The 15,803-nt window shown below is 41.7% G+C and overlaps 1 protein-coding gene across 2 annotated transcripts in view; it reads left to right on the top strand.

Annotated features, from left to right (window-relative positions):
* Positions 1-15,803, top strand: part of LOC122759042 (transformation/transcription domain-associated protein) — a 101,815-nt gene that overhangs the window by 11,194 nt on the left and 74,818 nt on the right. The window contains exons 14-32 of one of the 2 annotated variants that reach the window (XM_044013517.1): positions 36-270; positions 1,180-1,516; positions 1,606-1,703; positions 1,856-2,050; positions 2,142-2,333; positions 2,431-2,596; positions 2,767-3,023; positions 3,148-3,348; positions 4,519-4,670; positions 6,804-7,003; positions 7,213-7,430; positions 8,113-8,310; positions 8,801-9,061; positions 9,545-9,706; positions 9,945-10,041; positions 10,339-10,460; positions 12,073-12,243; positions 13,177-13,245; positions 15,680-15,700. In XM_044013517.1, coding sequence (XP_043869452.1) covers positions 36-270; positions 1,180-1,516; positions 1,606-1,703; positions 1,856-2,050; positions 2,142-2,333; positions 2,431-2,596; positions 2,767-3,023; positions 3,148-3,348; positions 4,519-4,670; positions 6,804-7,003; positions 7,213-7,430; positions 8,113-8,310; positions 8,801-9,061; positions 9,545-9,706; positions 9,945-10,041; positions 10,339-10,460; positions 12,073-12,243; positions 13,177-13,245; positions 15,680-15,700 — 3,352 coding nt within the window. The remainder of the gene's footprint in view (positions 1-35; positions 271-1,179; positions 1,517-1,605; positions 1,704-1,855; positions 2,051-2,141; positions 2,334-2,430; positions 2,597-2,766; positions 3,024-3,147; positions 3,349-4,518; positions 4,671-6,803; positions 7,004-7,212; positions 7,431-8,112; positions 8,311-8,800; positions 9,062-9,544; positions 9,707-9,944; positions 10,042-10,338; positions 10,461-12,072; positions 12,244-13,176; positions 13,246-15,679; positions 15,701-15,803) is intronic. The other variant, XM_044013518.1, reaches the window with a different exon arrangement.

The following is a 15,803-nucleotide window of genomic DNA, read 5'->3' as shown; positions in this document are numbered from 1 at the left end:
CTAAATGTCACTCTGACATATCTCTTTCTTTCCAGACCCCTGGCCTACAGCACACTTGCAGACCTGGTGCACCATGTTCGTCAGAACTTGCCCCTCACAGATTTATCCCTCGCCGTGCAGCTCTTTGCCAAAAACATCGACGACGAGTCTCTCCCTAGTAACATTCAGACCATGTCGTGCAAGTTGTTGCTCAATTTGGTGGACTGCATCCGCTTAAAGTCGGAGCAGGAGAACGGCCACGGACGGGACATTCTGATGAGGATGCTGGAGGTAGGCATCAGAGCTTGTGTCACAACAGTTGATTATATATACATATACATATGTGTGTGTGTGTGTATATATACATATGTGTGTGTGTGTGTGTGTGTGTATATATATATATGTGTGTGTGTATGTATATATATATATATATATACATATATATATATATATATATATATTTATATATATATATATATATATATATTTATTTATATATGTATATATATATAAATATATATATATATATATATATATATGACAGGGTTGGTGACTTAATAGGTCCAGAAAATAATAAACTCAAGCAGAGATCTGAAGCATCATAATGTTTAACAAATATTGTGGTTGAGGCATAGTATGCCATAGTATGGACCTCTGCTGCTGTAAAGATTAAAATACTCTTGCTACAACAAAAGGTGTAGCATGACCTTTTCCTCATTTATCTGGGATTTTGAAAAACCTTGGTGCGTTTACACCAAATTTACCCAGGGAAAAACTTTCCCCTTTACCCCAAACTTTCACCCAAAGAACTACCTACGCTGTCTGCAGCTGTTTAAGCCAGTGCGGCTGCAACCCACCTTTAAACAAGACCTTAATCGAGGTCCAGGCTCTTTTGAGTGTATTTGCTGAGGGGGTGGTTCAGTGAGACTTCAGTGAGTCGAAGATGTAGTGCAGTTTCTTATGCTACTCCCATGTACGTCATCAACCTGATAAGAATACATTTTCCGGGAATTCTTTTCCCCAGTTAAATAGGTTTCTGGTAATTAAAGTTCCTGGAAATGTTGGTGGAAAAGGGGCTATATATCAGTGATTTGTGTGAGGAGATTGATGTCTGGATCCATGGTTTGACCTCTGATGTACAGTGTATGTGATACATACAAAACATTTAGAGTAAATTCTTTCCCCTTTTTCATAAATCAGGTGTTTGTGCTGAAGTTCCACACTATTGCACGCTACCAGCTCCCCTCCATCTTCAAGAAGTGCAAGCCACAGTCAGAGATGGGTGTAGTTGACCCGGGGGTGTTGCCCGGAGTCCCAGCCACACCCACTCCATCCACCTTGCCCGCTATTCCACCTCCCGCTCCACCCACACCCGTTGCCACTCCTTGCGCTCCGCCGTCTGCGGCCTTTGACCGACCCGGTGAGAAAGAAGACAAGCAGACGTTTCAGGTGTCTGACTGCCGCAGCCTGGTGAAGACGCTGGTGTGTGGAGTGAAGACCATAACGTGGGGCATCAGCTCGTGCAAAGCCCCAGGAGGTGAGAGGACACAAATCCTTGGAGTACTTCATATATATACCCACCATGTTCATGTATTCGTATTAATTGCATTTTTTTTATTTCTCCAGAGGCTCAGTTTATTCCTAACAAACAGCTTCAGCCAAAAGAGACGCAAATCTACATCAAGCTAGTCAAATATGCCATGCAGGCCTTGGACATCTACCAGGTATGACCAAAGATCTGGACTCTACCATCACTGTTTATTGGTTTCTTTTATCCATATAGTCTCTTCTTTTATTGCTGACTGACATCTTAAACTTATAGCTCTAACAAATGTGGAAACTTTACGTTCCTGTGACCGTTCTTTCTCCTGTTCAGGTTCAGGTTGCCAATAACCAGCAGACGTACATCAGAGTGGCCAACTGTCAGACTGTACGCATGAAGGAGGAGAAGGAAGTTCTGGAACATTTTGCTGGGGTCTTCACCATGATGAACCCTCTCACCTTCAAGGAGATATTTCAGACAACTGTGCCATACATGGTGGAGAGGATCTCCAAGAACTACGCACTACAGGTACATGTTGTGCTGCATAAATGTCAAGTATAGAAATAGAACAGTCTTAATTTGTCGCACATGGTCACCCCTCCTTCATCTCTTGTTCCAGATTGTGGCAAACTCTTTCCTTGCCAACCTGTCGACATCTGCTCTGTTTGCCACCATCCTGGTGGAGTATCTTCTGGAAAGACTGCCAGAGATGGGCTCAAACGTTGAGCTTTCAAACCTCTACCTCAAGCTTTTCAAACTTGTCTTTGGCTCAGTGTCACTGTTTGCTGCTGAGAATGAGCAGATGCTGAAGGTAAAACAAAGGCTTTTGGTTATTGGATACTGTTTTTTTTTTTCTTTTCTTTGTCTAAACAAAGTTTAATATATATGGTTTTCCATTTGCATCTCAGCCACACCTTCATAAGATTGTGAACAGCTCCATGGAACTGGCCCAGTCAGCTAAGGAGCCATACAACTACTTCCTGCTTCTCCGGGCTCTCTTCAGATCTATCGGTGGAGGCAGCCACGACTTACTCTACCAGGAGTTTTTACCTCTTCTCCCAAATCTGCTGCAAGGTAAAATCGAACATTGTTGTCTCTTAAGTGTAAGTTTGTGGTAGAGGTTGACTGATATGGGTTTTTGTAGTTTGTTTTGGCTTGTATGTGCAGCTAATTTTCTTTTTTTCTTCCATCTAAAATTGAACTGTTAAACAAATAATACAAAATATTTTTCCCCACACTCCCAGGTCTGAACATGCTGCAGAGTGGCCTCCACAAGCAGCACATGAAGGACTTGTTTGTGGAGTTGTGCTTGACGGTGCCAGTGCGCCTGAGCTCCTTGCTGCCGTACTTGCCCATGCTAATGGACCCACTGGTGTCCGCCCTCAACGGCTCTCAGACTCTGGTCAGTCAGGGCCTTCGCACGCTGGAGCTGTGCGTCGACAACCTGCAGCCCGACTTCCTCTACGACCACATTCAGCCGGTCAGAGCTGAGCTGATGCAGGTGGGTGGTTCTCATTGCTGTTCGACTACCAAAAATGAATCCTGACTCATCATCCAGCTCACCTACAATTTGACCTTGTGTTTTGTGATGGTTATATCTCTTCTTTTTCCTTCTCCATGCCCAGGCCTTGTGGCGTACCCTGCGTAATCCAGCAGAGAGCATCTCTCACGTAGCTTATCGGGTGTTGGGGAAGTTTGGAGGCAGCAACAGGAAGATGCTGAAGGAGTCTCAGAGGCTGCATTATGTGGTGACCGAGGTCCAGGGGCCCAGCATCAAGGCTGAATTCACCGACTGCAAGGCCTCCATACAGCTACCCATGGAGAAAGTAAGATATGATGATGCTCAAATTGTTTGAAGAAGCGTTCTGTCGTTATCATGCCTTCGTTTTTCAGTCTTGGAAAGAAGGAATTACACATAAAAGAGCTTGATGTCCCTCATTATTGTTCTCCACAGAGAGTAATATGTCTTTGTCATGGGTTTTTATGTGTGTGAGAGGAGGTGAGTGAGGGAGGGAGGAGACGTGTGTGTGTGTGTGTCCTCCAGGTAATTAAATTCATCTCCTGTTTCTCCTCCTCATCCCCAGTCAGTAATCATCAATCTAGTGTGGGCCACCATGACGGCATTATTTACTCTCACTAATGGCTGCTCCTTCTTTCTGGCAATCCATCTGTGTGTTTGCTATCATCATGAGCACTGGCAGCCTATACACACACACACGCAGACAGGCTGAAGGCATGAATCTCTTATAGGGTCATGATGCAGCCATATGGTTAGTTAGCTCATAGATTTAGGGATGACTGTAAGTGTTTTATGTTAGGCACATAGATCAGCAGTGATTTCAATGCCTTTTCTGAACCTTAAAACATTCTGAGGGATTTTTTGCTGCACTTTTGTTTTTTACCAATTTTATCCTGAATTTAGCTTAGTTTTCTCTTTGTCAACATGGGCCCTTGGTTGTAGCTTAATAGTAAAACACCACTTTTATGTATTTACAATTAGATCTACAACATAACACGGGCAAAAAAGTGACAGCCAGGCTAGTACTTCTACTGAAAAAAGTGCATGTATTTTAATAATAGAATTCTTGTCAGTGTCCCAGTCCTGACAGATAAATCCTGATATACTAATCCACTGACAGGTCTGCAATTCAATTATGCTGTGTCCTCATCTCTCCTCTCATACTCCATTCATTCTTGCATCCTCCTAATCTTCTCCCCTGTGCGCTGAGTGGCATTAATTAGCTCATTTTCCTCCCTTTTTTAAGTGCCTGGTTGGTGCGGCGTGTCGGCCCATAATGCAGAAATTGTATTGACCTTTGCTCGGCCAGATGGCAGCGGTGTTACTTCTTGCAAATAATTTGCACATTACTGTACACACTGCAGCTCAATTTTCATGTGTATAGTTTAGAGATATAGGCCTTTAGAAACTTAAAAAGTCCCTTTCACAGTCACACAGCTGAAAGACTGAATGTTATGTCTGGTTTTCCTTTCTCAAGGCAATAGAGACGGCTCTCGACTGTCTGAAGAGTGCCAACACAGAGCCCTACTATAGACGACAAGCCTGGGAGGTCATCAAGTGTTTCCTGGTGGCCATGACCAGTTTGGATGACAACAAGCACGCTCTCTACCAGCTTCTGTCTCATCCAAAGTAAGTCAACACTCTTTGTTTGATTTTAACATTAAAAAAAACAATGTAATAACTGTATTTTAAGATCATGTAACACAGATCATAAACGGTAGATATTTTATTTCAGAGTGCATCACAATATCCTTTGAGAACATCTCAAAATAAAACTTTTCTTGAATCCAGAGAAACAACCTGTGTGCAGCCTTATATCCCCATATATCAGGATATAGACACAAAATATGGAGATATTATTTATAAGCCATATCGCCTAGACTTAGCCTAAAATCTGCAGGTAGTGTGGATGGGAGAATTTACCCACTCTTTGACCTTTTCCTTGGCTGAACTTGGAAGTTGAACTTTAAACCACACCCACCAACACTGCCTCTGCATACTTTTTTCACCACTACCTCCACTCCTGTCCTGCCATCTGCTGTCATGCCCCAGTTTTTAGTCTCTTGCCTCCTGTCTTCACTCGTCTCCCAGACAAGCACAGCCTCAGTGATTCTGTCTCAGGAGCAGCAATCACTAATTACACAGCACTGAACCCGAAACCTGCCCTCCCACTGACAGGCTTCACATACATGAACAGACAAACAGGAAGCACAGTAGGGACGGGGGGGTTTATGGGGAGGGATCGTCACATTACCGTCATTGATCCTTGGGCAAAAGGGCCAATTGACTTTCCCTGGTCTGTTTACACTACACCATGCCTCTTCCGCCCTCCTTTCATTACTCACTAACACACACTTGAACACACATGAGCACAGTTCTGTAATAGATAATGAAGTGTGTCAGTTATGATTGGGCTGCTTTTCTGCCTCGTCTTGTCGGACATTTTGATTTGATGCCTTTCCATTGAAGGATTTTGTCTCCCCTTTTCTTCCCCGGCCTCCCTTCATTTTAATCCCGCCAGCTCGCTTTGCCTCCGTAGTTTGGCTCTGTAAATATAGCCTTTCACTTCAGAAAGAAAAAAGACACATAGAGCAATTCATGAAATGCCAACTGGGGAGAAGGCAACGGCACTGGAGTGACAGGCCCACTGAATGAATGAATGAAGGGCAATCGATGTGACATTCTGACAGCTGTGCCACCCCCACATTCTCCTCCCGCCGCCACGTTCCTTGCTTACCTCCCTTTCTGTTCTTCTCAGTCTCCCCAGCCCAGGGCCTCTCTCTCTTTCTCTCCTCCTCCTCCTCCTCCTCCTCCTCCTCCTCCAAAGAGCAGTCTTTTAAATGGCAATAATGAAATGAAGCGATCCATCAGGTCTGCCCCTGGCGTGTGGCATTATAAAACACAAGCTCAAGCATGGAGAAAACAGCTGCTCAATCACACACACACAGCCCAGTCGCCTACAGCTGCAGTAAATAACATAAACACCAACAGGGGACAAAGAGGGAGCCAAGATTAGGAGTAGAGAGGCAGGAGGATCTTGGGCTGTCATTTTTTCTTTTTTTTCCCCTGAATTTATAATGACCCGTAATTCATTTGAATAAATGTGATATTTTATTAACAGTGCTGCTAGCATTCGAGCATTCACAACTCAGTAGAGTACGATGGAATTAACACTCCCTTAACAGGAAGTCACTGACAACAGGAGGAAGCCCCAACAGCTTATATCAGTTTTATGTTATAATATAGAACTAGGGTTGCAAAGGGGTGGGGGAAATGTATTGTCAATTTCCAGAAACTTTCCATGGGATTGGGAACTGAAGGTAGAGAATTTTTGAAATATTCAAAATTGGAAACCTTCCATGGGAACTAATGGGACATCTTTGCTACTGTATGTTGCACCAGTAGTCAAGGCAAACAGCCCAACATAATTTCTGATATTATAGGTAAAGTATGACTTTTCTCAGATGTCTCTAGAACACACACACACACACACACACACACACTGACAACTATGAGCCAGACAGCTTACAGTAGGTCAAAATATCGATTTGGTGATATTGTTGTCCTTCCTCATGCAATACAAGAATCGATACACCAGGACAAATATTGATATTTTAATTAACAAATGAAGGTGCTCTAAAGTAAACCATCCCTGCCAGTTTCATTCGCCTGGCGTCGCTATTTCAGGTTTCACATATAGTACTAATATGTTGTCTTGTATTCCTAATTCATTATTGTTTTTTTCTTTCCCTCCTTCATTAGCTTCACTGATAAGTGGATTCCCAGTGTCATCATCTCTCACCGCTACAAAGCACAGGACACGCCTGCCCGCAGAACATTTGAACAGGCCCTGACCGGGGCTTTCATGTCTGCTGTGATAAAGGACCTGAGGCCCAGTGCGCTGCCCTTCGTAGCTAGTCTGATTCGCCATTACACCATGGTGGCTGTGGCGCAGCAGTGTGGTGAGGGACTACTGTATTCTCCCTTCATCTAATATTAGCTTTCTGTTTTGCCCAGGTGTTGGCATGTATTCCCTGCTCCACAAAAAAATCAGCTACTTTCCAATTCTGTTGTTATGATGATTTCAACAAATTCCTGGGTTTTTACACAAGCTGCAGTACTTTAAATGTAAATATCACATGGTTTTAACCCATTTTCCCATTTATCTCAGGTCCATTCCTGCTGCAGTGCTATCAGCTAGGCAGCCAGCCAAGCACAGCCATGTTCCACAGTGAGGAGAATGGCTCTAAGGGCATGGATCCACTGGTTCTCATTGATGCCATAGCCATCTGCATGGCCTATGAGGAAAAAGAGCTGTGTAAAATTGGAGAAGTGGCACTGGCTGTCATCTTTGACGTGGCCAGCATTATCCTTGGGTCCAAGGAGAGGGTAAGTAAAATGGGAGGAGGGTTAATTTATTGAATAAAAGCACTGTCCGGTCAGTAAGCCTTTTCTTTTCTAACTGTGGAAACTAGGGTCAACAGTATTATGAATTTCATTATGTCACATTAGCATAATTGTTTTAATAATGTTGTGGATCTGTGTTGTTAATCGTTGGATCCAGAAAATGTTAGAAAATATTGATTGATGTTTCCCAAACCTTTAAATGATGATGTTTTGTTTTGTCCACTAACCAAAATTAATAATTTCAATTATTTCTTTGTTATATGGAGTAAAGAAGCCAGAAAATATTCACATTTAAGAACCTGAAAAATCAGAGAATGTGTGTTAAGAGACTGCTTTCCTTGAAACAAACAAAAAAGTACATGCAGACTCTGCCAGTCATCAGGGAAACTCACCATAAATGGGTTGACTTCAGGCTCTACTAAAACTTATGTCATTATTACAATAAATATCTTAGTATGGACTTATAGCATTTTCTCTTTTAGATCATTGCATCCCTGGTGAAACCTTTGTTGGTTGTTAAGTTAACATTATTTCATTTTCAATTGTAAAAGTTTTGAGCAGTTCACTGTAAAAATGTCAGAATCCTCCAGCTGGATGAGCACTGCACTCGTAATATTTAAATGAGAATCAGTAAATCATCCTTGCCTCTTGTTTCCTTCTCCAGGCTTGTCAACTGCCTTTGTTTTCGTACATCGTGGAGCGTCTGTGCGCCTGCTGCTACGAGCAGGCCTGGTACGCCAAGCTGGGCGGCGTGGTGTCCATAAAGTTCCTGATGGAGAGGCTGCCTCTGATCTGGGTGCTGCAGAACCAGCTCACCTTCCTGAAGGCCCTGCTCTTTGTCATGATGGACCTCACAGGAGAGGTGAGGACAAAATTAGTGCGTCAGCTAATGTTCATCAAATAAATCCCCTGGCTGCGTCCTCCAAAATATGTCCCCGCTTCCATCTTTTGTCACCGTTTTCTGTAGTCTGTTAAAAATGCTTTAAAAGTTTGTTGTTTGATTTCCTTTTTTTTTCTGAATTTATGAGACAGTCCTTCTAAACCAAGAAAGACTCTCATTAATTCAGAAAAACAGCCAATTTCTTCACCTGCCAAGTTTGAAGCCTGTCATGCTGCCCGTTCGATAGATATGTGGTGAATAATCAAATAAATGGAATATCCGTCTGTGCTGCTCTGTGTTTGTGTTTCTATTAGCAATTTACGCTGATATTGCTTGCATTTCATATCTTAAAGTCAAATTTACATTCGTAAGTTACCTGCCAAGTTTGAATCCTATCAAGTGAACTGACAGGCAGGCGGAGAGATGTTCCTAGATGGCATTGTGCTCACAAACTGTATTTATTTTCACGTAGGTGTCAAACGGAGCAGTAGCCATGGCTAAGACCACGCTGGAGCAGTTGCTGGTGCGCTGTGCCACTCCGCTGAAAGATGAAGAGAAGACGGAGGAGCTGCTGGTCGCCCAGGACAAGTCCTTCCACATGGTCACGCACGACCTGGTCCGAGAAGTGACCTCCCCCAACTCCACTGTCAGGAAGCAGGCCATGCACTCTCTGCAGGTGCTGGCCCAGGTCACCGGCAAGAGTGTCACTGTCATCATGGAACCACACAAAGAGGTGAAACCAAGGACGATACAGTTTTCTTAAAAAGTATAGGAAGAATTTGCCACATGAGAATGAGTTTAATAGAATCTGCAAAGGTTTGTTTTTTTATCCACATGGAACTGGCATTTTGGGAGCCCTGAAAACTGCCAACCTTATGTGTTCGTGTAAACGACAAATATTTAATTTGGGGAAAAAGATGATGCCATCGCCACACCTCTCCATGTTGTCTTCTCCATTTTTGGTCTATTTCTGTGGCAGCATTACAGCATGATTTCTACAACATAGAGTGATTTTTGAGGGGTTTTGTGTGTATGAAAAATAAATAATATAGGAATATATATAAAATTGATAATATAGGAAAAGGGCTGTTTCTGTTTGGACTGAGGTCTAAACTCACCTCCATTTTCATGTCAAACACTATAGGAATTTCAAATTGACACAAAAATACACAACAAAATCTCGTTCAGTCTGCATTGATGTCTGTTCCCTACTCAGGTGTTGCAAGATATGGTTCCCCCCAAGAAACACCTGCTCCGCCACCAGCCAGCCAACGCCCAGATTGGCCTGATGGAGGGCAACACGTTCTGCACCACCCTGCAGCCACGCCTCTTCACGATGGACTTGAACGTCATGGAGCACAAGGTGTTCTACACAGAGGTAGGAAGTCACTGTCAAATACCCCTTATGTTTTGCTTTATTTCAGCTGAGAAAGGGGCATTTTAATTTAGATTACAATGATTTCCATGGCCATCACCATGTGTTGGTTTAAGTTATTGGTTCCTTGCTCGGGCATCCACCTTATAATGAAAATGTTAATAATTTAAATCACTTCTTCCGTTGGTCTTAGTCTTATTAAACTCTGACATTGTGTTTTTTTTACCTCATCTGGCTGAAGCTGTTGAACCTGTGTGAGGCAGAGGATGCTGCTCTGATGAAGTTGCCCTGTTATAAGAGTCTTCCCTCCCTGGTTCCTCTGCGAATTGCTGCCCTCAGTGAGTAGTTTCCACTCAACTGTAATGTTGGGAGTTTTGTGAATGAATGTGTGTGAACTGAACTGAATACTTAATTAAGTATATTAATGAAGCTAAAACCCCCAAAACTGATTTTATTTTATGATTTTATTTTATGCAAAGAATGTTTCACCACTGTGTGAACTGTACATTACTGTACTGTAAATCAAAACTTGTTAAAATGACTGGAATTTTCTTATGTTTTTATTATTTTTCTCGGCTTTAATTCATCTCTCCTCCTCGAAAAAATGTTGAATGGGTTCCTTCTTTCTTGCTCAGATGCTCTGGCAGCCTGTAATTACTTGCCACAGTCCAGAGAGAAGATCATCGCTGCTCTCTTCAAAGCGCTCAACTCCACCAACAATGAGCTACAAGAGGCAGGCGAGGCCTGTATGAGGAAGGTCAGTGCAACATTATACGTCATAATGTGTAGTAATACTAAAAAAAAATGTTTCTTTCCACATGAACCAGCCTTTTTTACCAAGTGTAATTTGTATTTATTAGAAGCTGAAGTTTAGGAGAATCCACAGTTTTATATCAAATCGGCTTATTCTTTTTGAAAACTAGTACCAGAATGAAAAAAACCCTCAACGTTTTCAGCCAATATGAAAGAAATTGAGAAAACGAAGATGTTATACCTTCCTCTTGCATTCAGTTTTTTAAGTGTCTATTTTTATGATTTCTCATATTTTCAAAATGTACCCCTTTTTCGACTGTTGCTTGGCAACCATGTCTTGAATAACTTTTTTTCTTTACATTTCTTTGCAATTTACTCAGAAAACTACAATTTCTGTTAGATCACCATTTTCAAAATCACCTACTTTTCTGCACCACTTTCACCTCATAATCAATCTCTTTGTATCCTCTTTTATATTGTCTGTCTTCTACGCTCTCCTTTGTTAATCCAACCCTTTTCCCCTTTCTCCTCCCACTTATCTTCATGTGGACCTCCCTCCGCTTTATCACTCAAGCCGTCCGCCATTCATCAAAGTATTGATACCACCATTACCGTCTCTGTCCATCCACTCCTTTCGAGCTCTTTGTCCCCCTTTTACTTCCATTTCTATGACCTTCATTTTCTTTCCTTACCTCTGTCACTCCTTTTCACTTTCCCGTGATTTATTTATTTTATTTTCCTTCTTGGGCCCAGTCGTTCTCTTCTCTCTCTCCCTCCATTCTTTCATCTCTGCTCTGCCAGCACTAATGAGCGTTGCCATGGCCCAATCGATACAGGATGGAGTGTTTGTTCTCAGCACTGAGAGGAAAATGAATGTGGCTGCCATGCATCATTCCCCCTCCCGTCTGTGTGTGAGGTTGTGCGTGTGCGTCATCGGCGTTCGGAGACGGCATGTGTGCTTGTTTACAGCTGGCCATGTCCTCATTTGAGTGGCCTTAGTTCCTTAATGGAGACAACAAAGGTGTAGTGAACATTTCATGGGGCTGGAAGGGCTGACAAGGCCGGAACTCATGTGGAGGGAGAAATTATTAGTGGAAGGGAAATTGAAGTGATTTGCTTCAATGCTTTATGTGAGATAAAAATAATATTTTATAGCTTTTACACATTTTAATTAAAGTGTTATTACAGCAAAACAAGCTTGTTTTGTGAAATATGGTCATAATGTCAGCTATGTTTCAGCTCGACCAAACCAAAATTGAATTGTAAATCTTTGCGGCTGGGCGCAAAAAAATGATTTTTTTTTTATAAATACTTATCTTCCTTTGAAAGATATGGTCAGACATTTCCGTTATCCTCTGCACAAATTGGAGTAGAAGCAGACATTCTTCCATGCACGACTTTTCTGATGCTTTGGTGTCATGACAGGAGGACAGTTTAGTTTGTTTTGTCCTCTATTGTCACCACAGAGCTGTAAATTGTGAGCTCAAAAAAAGGTTTTTAAGGTGTGCGTTTTGAATCCTCACCTATGACAGCAGAAGTAAAAAGTGCCTGCAAGTTATATTGGGTCAATTTTGAATGTAAATATTAATAATATAAATGTTTCTTCTCTTTTTCAGTTCCTGGAAGGAGCTACTATTGAAGTGGATCAGATCCACACTCACATGCGTCCTCTGCTCATGATGCTGGGTGATTACCGCAGCCTGACGCTCAATGTGGTCAACCGCCTCACCTCTGTCACGCGCCTCTTCCCCAACTCCTTCAATGACAAGTTCTGTGACCAGATGATGGTGAGTCACCTCAGACTCTCTCACAACCGTTATCTGTTGTCTCCCATTCAAAGCATTGGTTTCTGATCTTAAAATTTTAATTTTGTGCATTTTACATGTAAGTAAGTTTGTAAAAAAAAGTGTGAGATATTAATGATTAAGAGAAGAAATTAGCTGTATTGTGTGTTGTTTCCATGAAAAATTAGCTTTTACTTGTTTCTTGTATTCTTCATTTATGAAGTACTGTAAAAACATTAATGTTTGTATTTAAAACTATAATAAACAAAGGTAAAGTCAACCCCAGGGGTGCACTTAAAACCCCAAAGGCATAACAACACTAGAAATAAAAATAATCATCTAAAAGCAGAGTTTAAAGCACTAACAATACAATACACAAGGAATATTATCAAACATATTGTACATTTAACAGGAAATGTAACAGGAAATGTCAGATCTGAGCAGGTTTCTGACAGTTGTGAAGTTTTTTTTTAAAGTCTGGATTAATATAAAACATCAGCCTAATGGGAGGAGCTTAAATAAGTCAAGATAAGTGATGTCACAGGTGATATCCTTTTAGCTTGTAAGAGTTATGGCTAACTCCTGTGTCACTCAAGATGTGGACGAGTAACTAAATGTTTGAGGTTAGTTCTTGTAAAATTTGATAGCAAGTATTAATAATAATAGTACGAGACATGCATGCGGATATACTGTAATCCTGCATTAGCATGTCTCATTGGTTAATGCTTTATTGCACTGCGTGACAGAGACGCTTGCCCGGCCTCTTGTTTACTCTGCAGTAGCTGAGCAAAGCTCTGCAGCAGATTTTGTTCATTAGGGGGAAAATGTGTTTATGAGTTACCTAAATCTCTTGAGTAAACATTAAGTCCCTACCGAGCGAGACAAACATACTCTCACACAGTCTGAGTATTATCTTCCTGCCTGTGTCTTTCTCAGCAACACCTGAGGAAGTGGATGGAGGTGGTTGTAATAACACACAAAGGAGGTCAGCGCAGCGATGGCAGTGTAAGTATACTTTACAAACTTGTGTCTTGTTTCTTACTGTGTTTTCATTTTCAATTTAAAGTTATCTTCATCCGGAAGACTTTTTTAGCTCTGTATCGGGAAGTTATCTGTGTCCATAATAATGCACCTGTATCACGTGCACTAGGCATGTGTTTTCCAGTCTAAACAAGAAGCTGGTTCTCTGCTGTGCAGTGATTTTCTTCAGGCTTTTTGTATCGTATGGGCTCTTATCCATATTTTTGGAACACTGAAATACTATTTTATTATGTCATATCTTATCATCTCTCTTGCATCTTATTTGTCTTGAGATTTTATACAGCGCCCTGTGTGAAACGATTTATTGATTAATAATCATTCACTAAATTAATCGCTTCGAATGGTTTCAGTGTTTTTTTTAAAGTTATCTGAGTTTTCAGCTCCTTAAATGTGAATATTTTTCAACATGTGCTCAATTAATCGACAGAATAATCATTCGTTTTTTGGTGTATTTCTGTGGCAGCGTTAGAGCGGCACATACAGGCCTGCCATATTTACTCCAGCATTTAGAGTCTTTTGGGGTTAAACGCTTATTAAGATATTTTCTTGATAAAAGGCCATGTTTATGGAAAAAACTTTTCAAGAACAGAAAAGAAAAGGATTGAATTTTGAAAGTTCTGTTCCTGTGTGGATAAGGCCTCGGTTTCAGAAAGCACCACTAATGAGAAACAAAAGTGGTAAAAGGAACCCATTAGTCTGACGCCGAGATGGGGAATGAAACTAAGTGTTAAAGGAGCTTTTTGTTCACAGCTGATAGTTGAGTTTGCTCTGATAACGACCACTAAGGAAGTAAATGCAGGTGCCTGTATTATTCTTTCCAAAAACCCTGGAGTTTTCATTCTAAAATGGAGCCAGTACTGTGTTTAAAAATGTCCCTAAAACAATGGGGCAGTGTGAATTTAGTTTATTTATCCAAAAACAGTACTGCTTGTAGGAAGTGGATGATACAGATGTTGGCACACACACATGCACACACACACCCCCTCTTCGATCAGATGCTCTGTCCTGCCTAAACCAAATAGCTTTCAGTAAATGGGCAGGAAAATTGCAAAAAGCTATACTCACATGTAGTCAACACCCCCTCAGTGTGGCCTCCTCCCAGATGAGTTGTGAGTGGCCATATTACAATCAATGATTAATTAGGCGCCAGGCAGGCGGTGGTGGGCCCAGCGCTGCGGCTCCTCATTATCTCCCCGACAGATAACCTTGTAAATGCAGAGAAAAGGTGAGAGACGGAGAGGGAGAAGGGTGGGGGACACAGCTGCCTCCCCCTCGTAGAAATAAAGGACATTTTTTTCCCCCTGGCTTCTCTTTATGCGAGTTCCTGTTTCCTCATCTCAAAATGATGTGTTTAATTAGATGCAAATTGGCCCTTTGTCTCTCCCTCCTTTTCAACTCGTGGTCTTTGTGCCTGTTTGACAGCAAAGCTGCCTGTGACAATAAAGCACTGGTTCACGGGGTCAACTAGGCACGCCTGATTGGGGGGGAGAAAAAACCCCCTGACATAAAAGTTGGTGATGGAGCAGGGCCAAGAATTATGTTCAGAAGCCATGTAGGAATGAGCGAGGGATTTGACAGAGCGCGGCACACTTTGGATGATGAATTTGCAAAGAATGAAATGCTTGTATGGGGGCAAAGTTTTTCAGACCATCTTTGATTCTCATTCCAAAGAAAAAGATCAAACTGGTCTTTGTTGACTGAAATAAGCTTTGGATCTCCAACAAAGTTTTCGTCAGTCACCCACATGTGTAACAGAAAAGCTGAGTAAAAGAGAGGTTATTTGGATTTTAAATACGTTAATTCATCAACATTTGCTGCAGCAACTTCAGTCATTCTCAGCAGCTCCCAGTTTTTGGTCGCATAGTAGCAATGGATGCTACAGAAGCTCAACCCCACAAGCACTTTGTTTAGAAACGGTTCATCTTCCATTTGTTTTTCAATCATTTTAGGGCCCTTACACACTAAATTGAGTGAAGGAAAATCTGTAAATGTTTTATATTGCATCTGCTTATTAAATCTTTTGGGAGCAGTAAAATGGCAGTTTTGTAAACTGGGTCCCAGAGTGAAAAAAATGCCAACTCCACAAGCTTTATTTGCAAAATACTGTCACAAAAATGTCATTGTTTCTGCCTTTTTTGACCTGATATCTGAGTATTTTTGCTCCAAATGAATGCTGTGTATTCTGTGTAGGATTATTTACACATGTTAAAATGACGGCACTACACGTGTTCCTGTGGTCATTTGTAAAGGCTGCTGCTGCTGTTCATTCATTCATTCCACAATCACCCACCATCTTATCACTGTATCCTCCATGTGGATTGAAGACAAACAGCCTCACAAAAAAAATGCACACATTTGCTTTGCTGACTCTGATCATTGTCTCCCCATTCCGGCACAGCCTGCGTTGGAAGGTGTTGAGGTGAGATGTGAACCCAGTGTTGCGCCCTCTCTTGGTGACTCACTGTCAGTGATTGTAAATGTAGTTTAACCAATGTTGTGCTGGTGATTTGCAGCAATGTCGT

Source organism: Solea senegalensis, linkage group LG18 (assembly GCF_019176455.1).
Source record: "Solea senegalensis isolate Sse05_10M linkage group LG18, IFAPA_SoseM_1, whole genome shotgun sequence".
In the NCBI taxonomy this organism is placed as follows: Eukaryota; Metazoa; Chordata; class Actinopteri; order Pleuronectiformes; family Soleidae; genus Solea; species Solea senegalensis.
The sequence above is the reverse complement of the archived record's forward strand: the minus strand, read 5'-3'. Positions and strand labels throughout refer to the sequence as shown.